The 20740-nt window shown below is 36.4% G+C and overlaps 1 protein-coding gene across 2 annotated transcripts in view; it reads left to right on the top strand.

Annotated features, from left to right (window-relative positions):
- LOC149088001 (growth factor receptor-bound protein 14-like) overlaps nt 1-20740 on the top strand; it is a 79238-nt gene that overhangs the window by 45584 nt on the left and 12914 nt on the right. For both annotated transcript variants that reach the window (XM_089243586.1, XM_089243594.1), the window contains 6 exons: nt 15395-15524; nt 16378-16537; nt 17034-17164; nt 17403-17495; nt 17674-17817; nt 18085-18195. In XM_089243586.1, coding sequence (XP_089099712.1) covers nt 15395-15524; nt 16378-16537; nt 17034-17164; nt 17403-17495; nt 17674-17817; nt 18085-18195 — 769 coding nt within the window. The remainder of the gene's footprint in view (nt 1-15394; nt 15525-16377; nt 16538-17033; nt 17165-17402; nt 17496-17673; nt 17818-18084; nt 18196-20740) is intronic.

Genomic DNA, 20740 nt, shown 5'->3' with positions numbered 1-20740 from the left:
ATTACAAAAATACATTCATATTTGATGAAAAATAGAAATATAGAAATCCATATTGGATGAAAAAATTACCTCAGAATATATATAAAATTTTCAAATATAGGACCACCCCCCCCCCCCCGTTTGACTCGGGGCCCTGTAAGATACCACTGTGTGAATATAGATACCACATTATGAGTTGTGGCCCTCGGGATTCATGGATTTTTTTTGGCCCGCAACGCAATGTCTGGAGAATTTAAGACCCGTGCGTTAGAATTTCCAGAAAAGAATATTTACGAGGGGCATGTGCGGTGCAGTAGAAGTACTTCTTGAACACACAACAGTATTTCCTCAGAAACAAACTTCACTAAATAATTAATTCCGACTGAGCCAACTCTTTGGAGGTAAAATGATAGTAAACAGCCTCTGTGGTGATAGAACAGGGATGTGTGTAATTAGTAAAGTAAAAGGTTAAGGTTCACTTAAAAACCCGAAGTTCGCAAAAGACACTATTTTTGAAATGGAAAAGCTCGAATTCAAAAGAAAGGCGTTTTTTTTTTTTTCTCTTACAATTTCAAATCCTCTTTCTACATTGAAAAAAATCGCAGTGTTAATTTTTAAGTTGACAATTTATATCCACAAGAAATGCAAATTTAGTAAAAGGCGTTCTACACCAGCGATCTTCAACGTTCCAGACACTGCTGGGTCAAATTCAAACTTCCCACGAAGTCCGCGGGCTCTCCACTCATGTAATTTACTGACGTATTAATAGAAGGGGTCAATAGGGCCCCGGGGTTAAACAGGGACAAAAATAACGGAAGATTCATTTATCTGAAATTATTTCTTTTATCAATTTCGATTAGTTTTTAAACAATTTTTTTCACCAATTCTGAAAAAGTTTTTAATTACTGATTAAATTAATTCTTAGATTAATTTTAGTCTGGAATCACTTCAAATGATTCTGTAATTGTTTGTTTCAGTAATTCTAAAACTATTTTCCTTTTCAATATATCTTGAAATCATTTCTTTCGATGATTATGTAATTACTCTTACTAATTGTGTTTTCAAGTTTTTGATTTTTATTTTTCGCTTATTGTTTTTAAGTTATTTTTTTCCACTAATTCTGAAATTATTTGTTTCAAAAATTCAAAAATTATTTCTTTCATTAATTGTAAGTTCCATCGATTTGTTCCGAAATTATCTTTCATTTATTCTAGAATTATTTTTATCATTTATTCTAGAATTATTTTTATCATTTATTCTAGAATTATTTCTATCATTTATTCTAGAATTATTTCTATCATTTATTCTAGAATTATTTCTATCGTTTATTCTAGAATTATTTCTAGCATTTATTCTAGAATTATTTCTATCATCAATTCTGAAATTACATCTTTCATTTATTCTAGAATTATTTCTATCATCAATTCTGAAATTACATCTTTCATCAATTCTGAAATTACATCTTTCATTAATTCTAGAATTAATCGTTTTTTCAATGTTTTCAACCATTTTCTAAAAATGATCGGCAGGCAACGATAAGAAGCTTCGAGGGCCATGCGTTGAAGAATCTTCTACACAAATTGTTTCGCAAACCTGTTCCGAAACATTATAAAAACCGAATAATTGGTAAAACCGAAATGATCCAGATTCCTGAACAATTCTTTTCTACAAACAGATAAGGCAATGAAAGTTTGAAGAAATGTCTCTTTCGAATGTATGATTCACCTAAAATTACTCCTAAAAATCGTAAAATCACACCGATAAACAAACATTGCTGCCATTATGTGAATTTCTTGGACGTTGTGGATGGGAGTTACAGACCGGCATCGGTTCTACGCATACTTAAAACTCTACGGGTAATGGCATTGAAACACGTTCCGTTTGAAGTCATAAAGCGTTACGAAAGACGGTATCAATACGTGTATGCGTTAGTTTTATTTATGTGTGTGTGCTTCGTACCTCATTGTTCTCCTCTGAGCCCAAATATTTTCAGATAATGTTCTTATTTTCATGTCAAAGTAGATTCAGGAAAAACTTTTTATTCTTATTTTTGAGATGGACTTACGAGAAAAAAAATTCTGCAATCAATAAGAGAAAAATTTTAAAGGTTTTTATTTTTTTTGGTTCAGGCTGGATGTTTTCCACCTTTAGTGCAGGTCACATTGGAAATTTTAAGCCCACGGGTCACTTAGCTATATTAACATGTGTTGTCTGAGTTCAGAAGGTCAAGTGTAGTCTTTGTAGCTATCCGATGTTGCCCGCGAAGCCCAACCTAATGTTAAATCCCTATAAATCCCAGATATAATGGATATTTATTAATGAAAAATTTGAATATTCCCATAGACAGATCGACTGCATCGGATTCTCTATAATTCAAAATCTAACCAGAAGTGGAGCTACTTCCGCAATAAATAGTGATGCTAATTCTGGTTGTCTTAACGAGCTCGGTATTTTCATGAGGTCATTCATTCGTCTTGAGCTATCCGAAATTTTACAAAATGGACGATGATACATTTATGCGACTTTCATTTCTTCCAAACCGTACACAGACCTGATCTATTATCTATTTCACAGGTTCTATTTACCTCCCATTAGGTGGCGGAATAGTCACTGGTATCGGAAATAGTCATTGTAGAGATTTGTAGGAATTAGACTTCACCCAACTATCAACACAGTGCCATTGCGTGGGAACTTCAACTAACATTTTTTGATAGAAAGTGTCTCAAAATGGGGAAAACAATAATAAATTTGGGACTACTTATGTAATTTTCCATGAAAAAGTCATTTTTATGGCAAATTTTAAGCAAAATTCAAGTAATATTCATAACATGATTGCAAAAAATTCTGTGAATGAAATGTTTTGTGATTTTTACAGTACATTTAGATAGTAATGGCGCAGGTTATAAAACAAAAATTGAAGGATTATATGGTATACTCATAAGTTACGCTCAAACCTGTTAATGTACGTGTGAATTTTTAACCTCAGATTTTTGGTTCATAACCTCAACAATGTAAAGCAAAATATTATATTAAAATTTTGAAATGATATAATGAATAGATTTTTTTGAAATCATATGTTTCAAACTCAAGTAAAATGTCAAAGATAACATTCTTCTTAAAACACGTTTAAAATTTTCATTCACCGCTTACTTGTACAGGGTGGCAAAAAGTCCGCAGAAACTTTAAAAATGGATAAAAACAGGAAAAATAGACGAAATAAAAAACGGTTTGCAGGGTTAGCATCACTAGATCACACTTTTTTTAAGACGGGAAAAAAAACCAAAAAACAGCCGATAGTTGGTGCTGGTACGATCGATTTCGGTGGAAATATTCAAATGAAATGGTTATATGAACTTGCGCTCCGAATCCACGACCAGTTCACCGTTGTAAACCGTGTATGTGGACCTGCTGCCCTCTGCTGTTGCTGGATTTGTGACTCGCCTGCAATGTGTTATCCCCTGTCAGAGTTGCCAGGTCCTTAAAAAATTTCCAGCCAAAATCCTCTTCAAAAGTAGCCCAAAATATTAGAGCTTGTGCTGCCATCTATGAAGCAACGATCGAGCTACAGTTTGATGATATTCTAGCCTGCAACGATGTGGCTTATAGCTTTTCTTGTGTTTTTATAGTCAGTAACTCCCCCCCCCCCCCACCCAACTTTTCACTTTTTCGTAAAAAATATGTTTTTTTTTACCGAATAAATTGATTTCTTTGAAAAGTTGCGAAAGTCAGGGCTACACATTCTCTCTCCTGGAAAAACGGCCAAGAGATGGCCTGGAGTCGGGCCGTTTTCAAAACATCATGGACCCCCGGGCAAATTGATTTTGCTCAGCTCTCTATCCAGACTGCGAATGCCTCCTTACCAATTTACATGCTTAATCTCGCAAATCTTAACCATATCTCATTTTTTATCCCTCCCCCGCCCTTCATTCAAGGCCTCCGTGACGTGCCCGGGTTGGCCCATGCGTCAAGACGGCACTGCCTCAAATTGTGCATAGATGCCTACGAAATTTGGTACAATGATTTTAAAAATTAGGTATGGGTCCCAGACCAGATTTTTCACAGTCTATATAGTAAACAAAAATTTAAGAACTCTTCTGGGTTCCTGGCAGGGCCGTTTTAAGAGCATCATGGGCCCCGAGAGTCAAGTGATTTTTCTGATGCCCTACATGGAAAATCCCCTAAAAATACAACTGCCTCTCGTTTTTCTGAGGCCTTCGGGCCATGCCCAGTTGGGCTCATGCGTTAAGACAGAACTAGTGCCTGGGCACTAGTTCTTGAGCCCTGTCATGCTAGCTCCACGCTTGTGGAGGCTACGGTTTCTTTCACAGGCTTCTGTGGTCTATATACTATGTTTCCCAACCGTCGGGCCGGAACAACACCTATAGAAGAAGGCGTCCGCGCGAAGATCGTGACGTCACTGAAGTCTCCCATTTCCCTTATAGTTTTTGGATATACTCATGGCCCCCACAAGGGATGGGCTGACAAGGCTCCAGCCCTGGGACCCAGGGCAATTTTCACAATTTTTTTTTTTGCTTTTTCATGCTATAAATTCATCATGAAGGGGCCCCGTGAAAGTCTGCTCAGGGGCACGCAAAAGATCAGAGCCTAGGGCCCTGCTTCAGGATGTGGGGCCTTGGATATACTACTTCCCTTATACTACATTGGATATATTATAACCGACCGGCCGCGGTATCATAAAGATTGAAAACCACTGATCTAGAGCCTAGGACAGTTTCTCAGGTTTTTGTGTTATGGCCCCTTCAATTATTGGATGGCAAAGGCATTATGGTTGAAAGTTCTGGCTTTCCATAGTTGGCCGAGATGCCCTCCACCCCTTCTGCCTTGTCAGGAAGAAAACACAACATGAGGTTGGGGACTGAAGTGAAAAAGAAAAACTTTTTTGCTCGCGCAAGCAAAGAAAAATAAAGGAAAATAGGGAGAAATTAGCCATGAACACAATTTTGGAAAAACCGCCCAAGAAACCGCCACCCGCCAAAGCCAAAAATTTCCCGCCGAACCGTTTTCAAACCAGCCCAATTTGGCGGGAAAACCGCCAATCTGGCAACTCTGTCCCGTGTGGTGGTGGTAGTCATGTGGAAGACATACTGATGTTATCGTTATTTGCGTATGTTTTCTTTGACCTGTGTACCTCAGCGCTACCTATCGGCTGTTTTTTGGATTATTGTTTTTCTGTTAAAATTCCCGTGACCTAGCGATGCTAACCCTGCAAACTGTTTTTTATTTCGGTTATTTTTCCGGTTTTTATGAATTTTCAAAGTTTTTACGGACTTTTTGCCCACCTTGTATATAAAAATGCAACGCTAAAGTTGACGTAACTTTAAGCGTCATATAAGCAAAGCAAGGTTTGTTTTAGAATTGAAACACACAGTGCTTTCATGAAAAAAGTAAAAATGAATATATTCTTTCAAAATGATGGATTCAACGTAATCGGATACCTTAAAACTATATGTAAAGTGTTGGCTACTTCAGAGAATTGCATAATTTTTGTACAAATAAACCTTAAAATCGCTTACACCATTTCTGAACACCACGTACGAGAAAGACACTTTACGAAAATCTAAACAAAAATATCCCAGTACCCCACACGAAATTAATCAGTTGTTTGAATGATGTATGTTACAGTAAATGTGATGAATTCGGTTATTTTACATAATCACCGGTTATTATTAGGGCTAGTTCGATTAATCGGGTCGGTTAATCGATCAATTGTTAGCCGAAGTTCAAAATTTTATTTGAGTTAATCGAGTCGAGAGAGATCAATTCGATTGAAATTGTTATTAAAAGTTTGTGAATTGACTTTTGATTTTTTTGAAGAACCAATTAAATGTCTTATGAATCATGTTTTATGCAGAACATTTTGGATGAGTGACCACATATTTTAAAATATTTGAATCAATATTTTGATCAAATTAAATTCAACGAAAACTGATGATTTCAGTTTCAAATTGAGTTTTATGGGAGTTTTAGAAGACGACCAAAATTCATTGTCTCCATTGTGACGTGAGCTTTTTGTATTCTTGGAAAGCATTAGTTCACAAGTACCATCCGGAATATGTTTCTAAACAAACAAGCAACAGTGGAATCGAAAGTAGTTTCGAAATCAGTGAATAATGACTAAAAAATAACTTATTGAAAAAAAAAAACGAGAGATCCAATTAAGAAATTACAGGTTATGGCAATTATGTTCAGCACATTAAATTGCTTGAAGCAGGCTGCCTCAATTTCTTAACCAATTCCTATATTTGTTTACATCTACCGAATAGGTGAGTGAAATGAACGAAATGCATGTTATTTATAGCATCAATTGACATTATATGGTCACAAAAAAATATTCGATTAATCGATTAAAATTTTTGATTAACCAGTTAAAAATTTTAATCGACTCTCAGTCCTAGTTATGCACAAAATCCGACTAAAACGGCCGGTTATTATACATAATAACCATTCATCACATTTACCTTAACATATATCATTTTAGAGATAGTATTGGATGCTGATTGGACAATGATCATTTTCCTAAACAATTGGATATGTCTCTGTAATGGAAATCCAACGGATTATATGGTGATTTTCTACGTTGTTTAACTTCTATTATTCCATTTATTTTTTAATTATTTTCTGCTGGTCTCCCACCTCTGATTCCGCGTGATGCGTCCGTCTTCGTACGCTGTGTATGAAGCGAGAAAACGTAAACAAGAAATAGCTTCTATGTAGGAAGAAAAAAGTACTCTGGAAATACGATTCATAAATAAGAAAACGTCTACAGCGGGGATATCTTTAACAGAATCCACTGTATCATGGATTACAGTACAAACATGATAGCAGCATCTACATCCGTTCGATGTCTTTCGACATCTTTTGAAAATCCGAGAATCCATTAATTCTAATCATGTGGAGAAGTGCGTATTTCTTTTCCATTTCACTCAATATCGGTTTACAGCGGTTATCGCTGTTCGAAAATAAGAGATAAGTGGGCATATCATGATTCTGTCTTCTATCGAATGCGAATTTCCAGACATTTCCATAAAGCATACATGTCTGGAGATCGCGTTCTTTTTTTCTGCTTAAGAGCTCTTTTCTGTTCATTTTTTTTTCTCACTGTTTTCTTGCCTTTCAGTAAACTCTGAATTCGTGAGGGAAAAGTAAATAGAAATGATTTAATTTCGCATATTTCTTTCCAAGTACATTACATATATTTGGAGCAAAGTTCCAAGAAGGATGCTTACTTGTCAAACATAAGCCAAAGACAATTTCCGCAATTTTTTTTCACTGATTTTTTTACCACATTTCTTGAAATGTTCAGACATTTATTTGCTTAACGTTCTGCTCAAATATTTGAATGTCATCGCTGTGGAACATTCTAAAAAGACAAAAAAATTCCCCTCTACCAAATAAAATTAGTTTCATTCACAGGGCTCCAACTCGTCTTATTTTTCCTACTTTTTGATAAAATCTCCTATTTTTGTCCTACTTTCTCTGTTTTGATCTACTTTCCTAACGACATCCTATCAACAAAATTCGTGTAATTGATTTTAATTGAGCAGGGAATCATTGATATATTGCTAAATATTACAAATGTTGTAGATTGCAATTAATGAATTTGCCAAAGCAGAAATTCTAAGGTTATTTGCCTGTGTATGTAAATCAATTGGTTTATTAATTTTTCATTTGCTTTTATATATAGTTTGAGTTTTAAACAAGTAGTCATTAAAAACTTTAGTCTGGATGGAAAAGATAATTTTGTATTTACTACTTCATGGTCTTGGACAACATTCATCATTTAAAATTATAGTCCACATTTTGTGTATAGGTGAAACAACAGTTTGCATTACCAAGCATTGGATACATAGTCCTATTCTAGGTTTGGTGATTCTGATGCTACCCAATAGCATTCAATTGTCTTCTGTATTTTTTAAGCATGAGAAGAGGTATAAACAATATTCCAGTGCTATGCAGAGCTGGAGAAATGGAAGTGCTTCATTTGTCAAAAATGATCACGCTGGTATTGAACAATGAAATGTAAATAATTCCCTTTAAAAAAGGATGGGCAACGCAGTGAAACCATTCTGTTCACCTTGACTTATTTACATTGGATCTTGTAATTCACACATTTTGACTGTGCTTTTGAAAGTGGTCTCGAAGGAGCATCATTCTCTTAAAAAACGTGTCTCTTCATAATATTCTGTGCATTGTGGAAGAGAGTTGACAGACTCTGAACTTTGGAAGAGACTTCAAAAAAAAAAAGAATCTAATATATATATATTGTGAGAAAAGATTTATCTGTGGTTGTGCTAGTGCACTGTTTCGGCCGAAAATTGTTTTTGTAACCAAGTCATTTCTGTCATTTTGCTTTGGCTTTAGTCAATCTTGTAGGATAGTAATATGAAAAAAAAAAAAAAATTGGGATTTTTTTTGTTATGCTATGATTATGTTTTCTAAGGGAGTACCCTCTCCCGTCCTACTTTTTAGTCCTGTCTTTTCTAATTTTTTTGAGTGGGAGCCCTGTATTCAGTAAGAATTTTTTATTTTTGATAGAAAAATGAAGGTTTTCATTGTTGCCATGATAAGGTAGTTCCTTGGTAAAGCATTGGCTCTTAGATACATGTATCTCTAGGAGGTAAGGAGACATTGTCCAGTGAAGTTTGAACTTCTAGACATTTCGTCCACGTTTTGCGGGATCTTCAATGAAGTGACCAAAAAAGTCGCCTTGATTTCCTATAGATCAGTGTTTCACAAATTGTTTGTCGTGTCTCTAGGGGCATCGCCAACCTTTTTCGTGGGCATCGTAGCAAGGTGGAGGTACCGATTTGTGTACCTATTTGTACTTAGAAGTGGTTCTTTTATAAGTGAAGACATCTAAAAAAAACTATTCTTAGCAGATGAAACTATTCCGTAGATGAGCCATGAATTGTGCAAGGATGCCGCGGATGACAAAAGTTTCAGAACCACTATCCGAGAGACTGTCCAGAGAAGGCCTTTCAGGGTTCCCAGCGACCTGAAAAATCAAGGAAATGGAATGGGAAAAATGTTCAGGAAAAATATGTGAAATATATTGAAAAATGCATTTTGATAAATTCTTTTAAAAAATTCTGTAAATGGGAGAAAAATAAACTCGTAAAACATTTGGAATGTTAATTTTTAAATGCTTCATTCTTAGCTGATATATATATATATATATACATATATATATATTTCATTTCTAATGACTTATCGAAATCCGGAAAAATCATTTAAACAAAATCTATTTTGAATTGTACTGCTTGTACAAAGGCTTATTGAGGACCTGCGAAACCTCAAAAAAATCGCTCATAAAATAAATGTATTGAAGTAATATTACTTTCAAAATATATATAACTATCTTATTTGTGATTAAAACTATAATAAGAAAAAAATTCGGATTGTAAACTCCTAGATAAAAAAACAAACAAACAGAACGTTTTAACGAAGTTATCGAAATCATAAGAATTTTTGTTAATTGGGACATCTACCAGCAAGTTCAAAGTATAAAATGAGAAGAATATGACCTCACTTTATAGGGGGGGAAAGGCGATTCTGAATTTTTATTTTCAAACTGGCTGTAGTAATGAACTTTTAAGAATCCTTTGCACGTATGCAAAGCTACACATTTAAGAATTAAAATTTCGCATTACGGTATATCTCTTCCTGCAGGAATTTTTGTCAGGAAAAGATTTTTGAGTTTTAGTGAGAGAAAAAGTCAGGAAAATAATCAAGCAGACGTTGGTGGGAACCCTCCCTTGTCTTCCCGCAGATGTGGTCAATTTTTGTTGGATAAAGCCATTGCTACAGCTTTCTGTAAATTGTGACCGAATCTTAAGGACCATTATAACTATGTTTTTCAATGAATTTCTGTTCTGAGATGAAAGTGAGCAATTCAAGAAGACCTTTGAAAGGTTCCGCGTTGCTTAAAATTCATGCATTCCGTGTATCATGCGTATGCCAGAGCTTGACAAATCGAAAAAAAGGTACCAAGCAATATTTTTATTCTCCGAAATGAACTGCTAAAATATACAGGGTGTTCTGTTAATGAACCAACAAACTCAGAGGGGGGTTGTTAGTAGACATCAAGAGGAACAAAAATTGCGATGGAACGTGGTGTCGCAAACCACGTTGAGAGAATGAAAATCGCGAAAAACGCATGAAGGTTTCGATGTCACGCTGGAACGACAAAAAGTACAATATAACTACAAAAATATTTGTTTGATTAATTATTACGAAAGTTGTGTTGGAAGTGGCGGCCGCTGACGTCATTGCACAGTCTACAACGGCGTATTCCTCTTTCGTGTAGTCAGCCGTCACGATACTCATTGAAACAGACAACTAACTGCTGCACGTGCTTGCTACCGCAATAACGCTAATTTACGTCGTCCGCAGCGCGTGATCCTACCCCAGCGTATGCGTTTCGCGACGATGCTTACGTCAAATATGGTGAGCGAACCCACGAACTCATTCAGCGATCAACTGAAATTCCCCTTTCGTCTCCTCTGAACTCAGAGCCTTCATGCGTTTTTCGCGATTTTCACCCTCTCAACGTGGGTTGCGACACCACGTTCCATCGCAATTTTTGTTCCTCTTGATGCCTACTAACAACCCTCTGAGTTTGTCGGTCGGATTGGGCATTTTGCCTGTTGTGGCGTTGTATTTGTACTAACAGAACACCCTGTACATACAGTGCATAAAAATTTATTTTTCAAATTTTCCGAAGCTTCCTTTGTAGAAAGCGATCTCTTTCCATATATTGGTAAAGATGCTGACATGAGTTCTTAAACATGCGTTATGTATGGCCATGTAGAAAAGTATGTTATTTATTGAGTGTATGATGAAAATAGAATACAAGAATCATTCAGGAAGTTGTATTATTTCTTAAAGTGGAGAATTCTTCACACCCGGAAACGGTTTTCAACATATGGAGACCATGTAATATACACACTTTTAAATCCCAGACACGTTGAAAAAAAGTAATGATAAAACGCATACTCACGTCTTGGACTCATTTACCGCACGTAATGACGCGGAAGATGCGGCTTTGCCTTCGTTTCCGAATAATAAAAAAGGAGAAACAAAACAAATCTGTGTTTTGTGCATTCAAAACCATTTTTATAGCCATGTTGTTTGTTTTTTCTTTCTTTTTTTTTCACAACTAGGCAGAGCATTGAGAATACGCTTGGGGATCCGGCACCATTACACTTCATGTTTTTTTTACATTCTTCACATATCTGAGCACTCGAGTGAGCATCAACAACACTGAGGGGTGGTTATTTCCTGAGTTGTTGCGTTTTTATAGCGAGTTGTCACACGTTCAAAGATTTATGCCGCTATGTAATAAGCTCCTGCAGTTGATGTGCGCTTTACTGACGCTGTTTGGCTACGTGATTGATGGACGTGGTGCAATGTTTCCCAGTATTATCGTCAACGTTTGTGATTTTCATGCAACGTAGGCTACACGTGCTGTGCTGTTTTCTTTTTTGAATTTTTCTCCTTTTTGGGGGGGGGGGGGGGAAGAGTTCAAAGTTTTTCATATTTCAGAAGACAGCGAAAGACTTCTGATTCAGATCTCCGTTTGTAACTTCTATCAATAAAACCTAAATGCCTATGCTGTAGGCTGTAGCATTTTTTTCATTGATGAGACAGGGTTGGGCGACACGCACGTGTGAAAAATAAATGTGGCAGCCCGGTGTGAAAGTAGTTTTGCATATGTGTGTGCTTCTGTTTGTTTATGAAGTAGTTATTGCTATGGACTTTTCAGGCATATGTCATCAATCACAAATCTTTTTACTGTACATTGTATTAAAGTCGGGACATTGCTGTCCTGACACAGTTCAGTTTTGATCATTTTTCTCGCACCCGCTGACATTTCCGAACACGAAGTCTACTACTTAACTGTACATGCACCTCGTACACATTCTTCTACGGAATTTCTGACGAATCGGCACATGCCGAAATGTGTGTTCTGAGTATGTGTGGTCCTAACGTATTTATGCTGTCGAGTTGCGCTTGTTTCGTGTTGACGCTGCCATGTGTTCACGGCCGTCTTAAGAGCATCGTGGGCCCCCGGGCCCCTACCTGGTAAATTCTAGAAAAGTTTTACCAGATCTCATTTTTGTGAGGCCCCCGGGCCGTGCCCGGGTGGGCCCATGCGTTAAGACGGCACTGCATGTGTTTTCCATTTTCTGAAGTAAAGATGAAATCGACCTAATTAGACCGGGAGCTACAGTTCATTGCCGATTCCGAACTTCAGCGTTAGACATTTTTGCCTTTTTTACGATCACCGAAAGGTTAGCTCGCCAATCTCTCGGTGAGTATAAACAAAGTTCTCGGTTCTCACTGAAACAGTTCGATGCCTTTTTTTTTCGAAACCGAGCGCAACTCAGGTCTATCGCCATGGGCAATTTACTATCTAGTGAGTTGTGCCGGAAATATAAGTGTGTGTACCTAACCGATCGGCTCGCATTGGCGCCTCGAAGTTAGGAACCACAGAAAAAATCAACTTTAGCCGACCACCACGAGTTTGATGTCCTACGACCAATTCTCGCGTCCTAACTAGATCATGGCAGACAAGATATAAGCAGTCGTAGAAAACCTGGGCCATGCTGGAAAAGCATTTTTTTCGACTGCCGTAATTTCCTGCGTATAATCAGTAAATGCGAATTTCACTACTTTGAGAAAAAAATTGTCTTGGGATTTGACTTAACGTGGGTAACATATAGCGTTATAACGAACTTAAAAAGACCAAAAACTTGATTCGCTATTTCCGGTCTGAACATCCTATGGCACAGAACCAAAAATAAAAATTTCGCTCATTATATTCATAGATTCGTTATAAGTCGGGTTCACTAAAGCGTAGTTTGTATTTTACGACCCCTTAATATTTCGCGGTCTGGCATGACTGCACCCTTTGCTCCTGCTGTAATCAGACGCTGGACGAAAGAGATCTCAAAAACATGGCAATTACCACGTGAATTCTATCTCTCTACAGTATATTTACGGTAGCGATGCTTGTAGCAAAATGAAATTCAGTTTAAGATTTGGTGGTTTCTCTTTGATATTAATAATGTCATTGCACATGTTTAGCAGTTTATGCGCTACGCCAGGTTCTCAACCGGTGAAAGCCCGCGACCCGGTTTTTTTTATTTATTTTTGTAAGTGGAAGACCCCGTCAAACAACTAACGGAAAATAAATGGGGAGGGGGCCAATCAATCGCGGCCTGGTATGAATGATGATGGGGTCCGGCGATTGAGAATCACTGGGCTACGCGATCACATGATACTCGTGAAAGCATCAAGTACTGACATCTTTGTTGTATTTTATGCAGTGGTTATTTTGAAGGATTTTTTTTTCTTTTAATCCTGTGTAAATGAATATTCCACAGCGCAGGTGGGACAACGGCCGCAACTGTCTGTACATCGACGTTTCGTAATTCTATCTGAAGTGGGTAAGAGAAGTCCATGACCGAACACAATCTTTTCAAAACTATAAACAACAATTTGGGAGACACAAGAAGGGGATTCCTTGGTACAAGGGGAATCTGAGACAAGCGTTAAATGTTTCCCACAAATCGAGTAAAATAATTGTTTCTCGGGAAATAAATTGTTTGTTGTTTGTAATACGTTCTTTTTTTTCTTTGTCCTAAATGGAACCAAAAAAAAAATTATTTTTTGAGGATATGTATTTTTAGATGTTATGGAGAAGGGCGTGTTGTTGTGTGTGTGCCCCACACACAGCAGATGCTACTTCTAGCGACTTCCCACACTCTGATAATGAAAAGTATGGGGGGGGGGGCAGTAAGGGGACCTAAGAAAGCAGAAGCCCTCAGTGTCCTAACATGGAAAGCTATGGCGAATACGAGTCGGACCAGACACCCCCCATTCCGAAGTAGTGATGATTTCTAGCTTCTAGGGATTCCAGTGATGTGTAGATTTCTTTTTTCCAAAGGAGAATTTATGTTAAGGACAGGTGTTGGGAACCGCAGATGTGTTTTTTCTAACGTATTTTTTCATTTAGACACACACCTGCACTAGCTTGTTATGGGGGAAATTTTTTTTCCCCTCTTTTTAAATAAAAAATAGAGGCATTGAACTCTAATAAAAGATGTTGTATTTTTTATTCTATGAGCAGGCTGTAGGAAGCGTCGGTTCCATTTCTACCTTTATGTTAAAAATAGATCCAAATACAGGAAGTTAAGAGCAACAGGAGGCTTTGTGTTTGATATAGGCAGTCATCTCTTGCAATTTACTACTTGAAAAATGACTCGTTTTCATGCAAAATGGTCAATTTTCAGCAGGGCCGCAACTAGATACTTAATCAGCCGGGACAAGCACGCATTTTGGCGCCCCCTTGTGATGTTGAAGGAGATGTAAAATGGTGAAATTACCATCCGTCCCCCGCTGTGGGCCGGGGCACCAGATCCGCCTGCTCACCTCCCCCACCCCCCCCCCCTAGTTTTGGTCCTGTTCAGATTCCATGTAAATCCGTAATTTTAGATTAAGATTCTTCAGATTCTTAGAAAATCTTTTTTTTGTCCATGGAGTCATTGCTACCCAGGGCGGTCTTAACAAATGGACCCACCGGGCCTCAAAAAAAATCACTTGGACCAAAAGCCCATGATGCTCTGAAGACGCCCCTGTTGCTACCTACCTATCAGCTTGGAATTTTCAAAAAGAGGGTCAATTGTGGAGCAATAAAGAGGATGTAGATTCTAAACATGTTTTTGGCTGCTTCTGGAATAAAAAGAGGAAACAAAAAATTTTCTATAGAAAAATGAACACACAAAGAGACTTCAAAAATTATGGAACTTGAAGTTCAAGCATACCTTGAAATGTTATCCAAAACTACAAACTGAGACACAATCAAAAGGGGAGACTTGAAAAGTGTCGTCTTAATCAGGACCACAACTGGGGGGGGGGGGGGGGAGCAGGCGGGTCTCGTCGCATTGGACCTGAGGGGGCGCAAATTTCATTCTGAAACCTCTCCTTCAAAATTACAAGGGAGCGTCAAAACCGGGGCTTGCCCTGGGTGACCAAGCATCTAGTTGCAGCCCTGATCTTAATGTATGCGCCCACCTGGACATTGCCCAGGAACCACAAGTTGCAAAAGGGACTTTGTGATGATGATGGGATTGGTGCTATGATTTTCAAAAGAAAACATAGAAATGTGTAAGCAGGTACTTACAGCTAATATTAGGGACTCCAGAATATTGCTATGCTCGGGGGGGGGGGGGCTCATGGTGTTAAGACTGCCCTGCCTTTATGGAGTATCCCTGAATGGCCTATGACAGGACAGTGTTTCATATTTATTGTTCAACTGTTTCTAGTATGTTGTGTGTAAGACATTTGTAACCTATTGAAAATTCTTTTTCTATATGTATTTTTGCTGTAGGTGTGCGAAGCCCAAAGATGGAGACATATCGTACCAGTTACTGCTGGGGAATTCTGCAACATCCATCGATTCAGAGAGTGCATATCCATTTTGCTCTGATAAGAAGGCAACAGACAGTGAACCTGAAGAGGTTATTATAATTCTTAATTATTTATTAATAATTGCAAAGGTAAATTATAACCTCTATAGAGTAATATTCCTGAAGAAGACGAGTGCTGCTTTCATTGTATGCATCAATAAATTAACAATACATTGGTTAATACTTCTAAATTTACATATATACAGTGCAGTGTATAAATACACTTTTTGAAAAAGAAATATTCTGATCCTTTTATTTAATTTTAGACTGTACGGTTATTTTGAACTTAGAGTATATTCAAGGTTTTTTGGCATGGTGACAACAGTGACGCTAATTGCAGAGCGTTCTGTGCTTGACAAATGTAATTGTGATTTGTGTCTGAAATTGTTGAGTAATTTGTTCATAACTTGTTCCATGCAGCTATTTACATGAAATATAAACTGTGAGGGAACGGTTACAAACTAATTCTATCCAGCTAGGGTAACTTGGGTTGAAGAATTCCAGTAATGCATTTTTTTCAAGTGATGAAATCAGCTCCTATTGTGTTTAGATACAGATTTAAAAAAACCTACTGTTCCATGCGACCTCTGAAAAGCCACAAAACCTAAATGAGGGTCTAGACATTAAGAGGAATAAAAACGTTTTCTATGGCTATTTCTTCTCTACATTGCTTAATATTGTAATGTACATCGTGTCCCCTTCCCCGCGTCCTGGAGGGAATTCCATGGACTATTATGTTTGGCAACTCACAAGCCAAGATTTTCCGTTGGCCTCTTCTCTGTAATGAATAAAGAAAGGATGGGAATCAGGTTCCCCCCCCCCCCGACTGTCTTATGTATGGACCATGATGTACATATCTGATAAATTGTTTCAAATTTTGACACACTTTTTATCTTTATTATAGGTGACTCTGAATTTCTACCTCGAGGATGGAACCTATCGAAGGTTGGTGGTGGAGGAAAACTTAAGGGTATTGGACTTGTGCCAGCTGCTATCTCTCAAGATCAATGTGACAAGGTCTCACTCTTGGACCTTGGTGGAGCAGATAACATCTCTTGGCATCGGTTGAGTATTTTCATTTCTAAGCACTTCTCCCTCTTTCTCTATTTTGAATCAGATTAGAGAGTGTGATTGCAAGCTCCTTTTAAACAATTTGTGAACTTGCAAACATAGCCTTCATAAACTCAATAAATCATTTTCCAGTTCTCCGTAATTGACAGATATATCTAAAACTTTTGGTTAGATGTGATTCATGACTTTAGTGAAAATGATGCTAGGAAATTTCATGGGTCATTTGAAAGGAGATGACGCATCAAATTGTTCATTCTACATTTATATTACACAGATAAAATTGTATAAATGTAATATTTTATGTTTCAACTTTTTACTTTAAAAACCTGCTGTATAATATTCCTATAGACCCTGTTACTACTGGGCGACTCTGCTATTGGTTTGTGATAAGGAGAAGATTTCGTTTATTCAAAGAAACTCACGTGTCATTTTGCGATTGGTAAAATTACTAGAATTGCTTTCTAATAAATATTTTTTTTTTTTAAATAGAACGTAGCCTTGAAGATCATGAAGATGTCTTGAAGGTCTATGCATTGTGGGGAAACGAAGGCAAATCCACTGAAAACAGGTTTGTCTTCAGGCAAGATTTCTGCAAATACGAGTTCTTCCATGCACCACAGGTAATCAACTGAAACTATATACAGTCAAATTGTGTTATAATGAACTTTACAGTACTGAAAATTTAGTTTGCTATAGCTGGAAGTTCACCCATATTCAATCTAACAAGAGAACATCCTATGGGATGAAACTAAAACTTATGTTCATTATAAGCTAGACTTGAATGTAATTTTGATATGTTTCAGCTTAAGCATCATTCCTGTAGAAAATTGAACTAAATTATGAATTTGTTTCTTTCAGCAATTTTTTCCTCTAGGAATGTTAGATCTAGGGGATCTGCAGCTGGACTGCTTGTCAGAATCTACGGAGTTTGCCAAATTGGTAACCCTTCAGGTTAGCACTTTTACATGCCATCATTGGTGGTTCCTTTTCAGAAACTCAAATATGTTTTTATGTGCAAATTAAATATAGTGAATCTGAAAGAAAAAGCTGGGAATATTCTTGTTAAATTCTTATTTTTCTTTTACCAGTTATATGCCATGTCTTTACCATATTTGATTTTCGTTGTTAGAAAATCTTGAATTCTGGGGAAAAGAATCCAATAGTCCAAAGCCTTCTTTGGTGTAAAGAACCAGGAAAGGATTCTTGGAAGCGCATGTTTTTCCGAGTGGAGAACTCTGCACTTTGTGTCTCGTCTTCATCTTACAATGTCAAAGTAAGTCTCCAGCTTTCTTTCATACTATAATTATTATTATTTTTCCTTTCATCATTGCAGAAGCATGCTCATTTACTTAACACAGGATCTTTTAATATCTTGTCATGTACATAATAATTTAATGACTCCTAAATAAAATTGGTAATTGATTTCAATTTGTACTGTGATTTTTTTTTGTGTTTCACTACTGTTTTGTTTCCATGCTTGGTGCATGTCATTTAAAAACTATAATTTTCAAATTTTAACCATATCATTGTTTCCCAAAAGGACCCAAAACAACAGCTTTGGCCTTTCCGTGATCTCAAAGAATATAACATATACACACCCATTGAAACAAAGAACAGCACCACGCCAACATCTTACAGTTTCTGCTTAAAAGTAAATATCATTCAATTTTTCAATTTCAAATTTGTGAATTCATGTTATATGATATTATTGGCAACCAAGGAGACGAATGTCCCGTACTGGTTGTTACAATGAATAGGTTTATAAAATACAGTACAGTGATATTATTTTCAAATATATATGGTGGAAAAAATAAATACAAAAAAGAGAAAAATAGTTACAAATAAAAATAGTATAATTAACAAAAAATAAAAAATGTTGAAAATTGTAATGTAAATAATAAATGATATTCTCATGCAATGGTGGCGTACGCAGAATTTTCTCAAGGGCAGTTTCAGATTTTTTCCTTCTGGAGGGGGGTTTAAGTTTTTTCCTGCAAAATAACTATAATTTTGGCTCAACACCCCCCCCCCCTCCTTTGCATATGGCAATGACAGTGGGCAAGGCCCGGGGATCTCAAGAGAAAAGGGCCCTCACAAAAATGAGATCTGGTAAAACTTTTCTAGAATTTACCAGGTAGGGCCTCAGAAAAACCACCCACGGGGCCCATGATGCTCTTAAGATGGCCCTGGGTGTCAGTGATTTCTCTGGGTAGATTATTATAGAATTTCGGAATCAGAAAGCTGAAGTGCTTTTTAAAAATATTTTTATGAACTAATGGTAGTGAGTAGATGGCATTTAGACGAGCAGAAGTATGTGATACATTAAGGGAACATTGTCTAAGTTTTGTATTGATTTAATGTTCAAAAAACAATTTATTCACTGAAATCATTTAAAAAAGTAGTGAATAATTTCTGTATGTGGTTATTTTGTTTTGTATTTTCGGTTAAACAGAAGAAAAATTAATTGAGATTATTTGTTTTTTTATTTAGATTGTAGCAATTCTGCTTGGTTTGCCATTTGTCCGCCTCCCCCCAAAAATAATCTATTTAAATGATGGAAATTAAATCTTCAGCATAAAAAATTGTATTAATTGTGGTAAAGCCCCTCTTAATGATCCCTCTTTTACATAAAATAATAATTTCTTTTTTTATAATAAAAGTATGTATTTCAAAACCTTAATTAAGAATCACCCCACCCCCCTTTTACAATTTTGTTTCCACTGGCGCCTGCAATTGTGAATATTTTGGAAGAGAAAAGTTTGAAACCTTAAAAGTTGCATGATTTTTATTAAAGACCACACTACTATGATTCAGAAAAACGTGTGCTATTTCTTTCTCTAGAATTCTTGTTGATGTTTTCATCGAGCCAAGTGCATAATATTTGCTAAGATTACAAAATACACATCTCTACAGCAAAATAAATATTTACTGTTTGCTTTTTTTTTGATTCAGCAGCATTGCATGTTGAATCAGCATTTATGACTGTCTCTGGATTAAATCAGCTATACATAAACTTTTTGAAACCAATAACTGTTATGTTCAAATACAGAGAAAAAAAGCAAATACATTGGAGTCTCCATATGAGATAAAAGCTTTATTCCATACAAATAAGTTTTTCATGGAAAATCTGTTATAAATGTAGACTAAATTAACAAAAAATATGAGCATTCCATGAAATTATTTTGTTATACTCATGAAGAAAAATTATTTCATTGCATAAAAGTTTAGTGCATAGCAGCATTTCTCTACCTATGGGTCCGTGAAAATGGGATGGGTGGTCTGCGTGCGTGCAAACAGACTTGGAAATTTAATTATAACTAAATGAAAATTCTTCAATTGCATGCCAATAATATCAACCCTTTAGGTAGATTAAACCTCAAGGTATCAATATATCAGCTTCCCTGTTTGAATGTGAGAGCAAGTGGGTTAATGATATATTCACATGGGTTTGAATATAAAATTAGGCCCATATAAGCCGTAAATGATTAGTCCAAATTATTTCAGAATTTCTGTCAGGTATACTGTATTCAGTCAAACCTATCTTCTCAAACTCTTTTTTTTTAATATATATATAACTATATCTCGAAGTATAAAAAATCCTTGCATTAACTAAATCAATGCATTTTCACCCCTGTCTCGAAATAATATTAAAAAACTATCTCGAAAGCTAATCCCAATGATAGTAAAAAAAAAACCACTGAAATTCCTTTTCTTTTGCGTAAATCTGGCTTTTCTCCCAATGTGAAAGAAACTGATAAGAAAGGATTATTCCTATTACAGCCCATTGCACTGATGGACTTTGTCAATCATAGGCAGATACTGTGATTGATGGGGGAGAGGGTGTTGGATGCCATGTGGGTGGCTTGTTCAGCATGACAAAAAGTCAGCAAGCAGACAATCCAAAAAAATTTCTTCAAGAAAGCTGGATTTGGAGCCAGTCATCTCAGTGATGAAGGATCAGATCTGTTGGTTCACCGGAATTTGAAGGATTCTCAGAACAATGCTGAGGATGAAATTTCAAAACATTGGGACGTTACTAAAAACACTTGAATCTAGAAATTTAAATTTCCTATTTTCTGGAAACACAGTTCACTACAAACTTGCAACATCTTAATTAATACCGAAATTATATTGTAGAATGCATGTCTCACTCAAGTGATAAAAATACAGCAGAAGATGATTCAGAGGGACTAGAA

Source organism: Pholcus phalangioides, unplaced genomic scaffold, assembly GCF_987345545.1.
Source record: "Pholcus phalangioides strain wild (caught in Gottingen) unplaced genomic scaffold, Ppha-v1.0 ptg000003l_1, whole genome shotgun sequence".
NCBI lineage: Eukaryota > Metazoa > Arthropoda > Arachnida > Araneae > Pholcidae > Pholcus > Pholcus phalangioides.
Note: the sequence above shows the minus strand (reverse complement) of the source record. Positions and strands in the feature narration are given on the sequence as shown.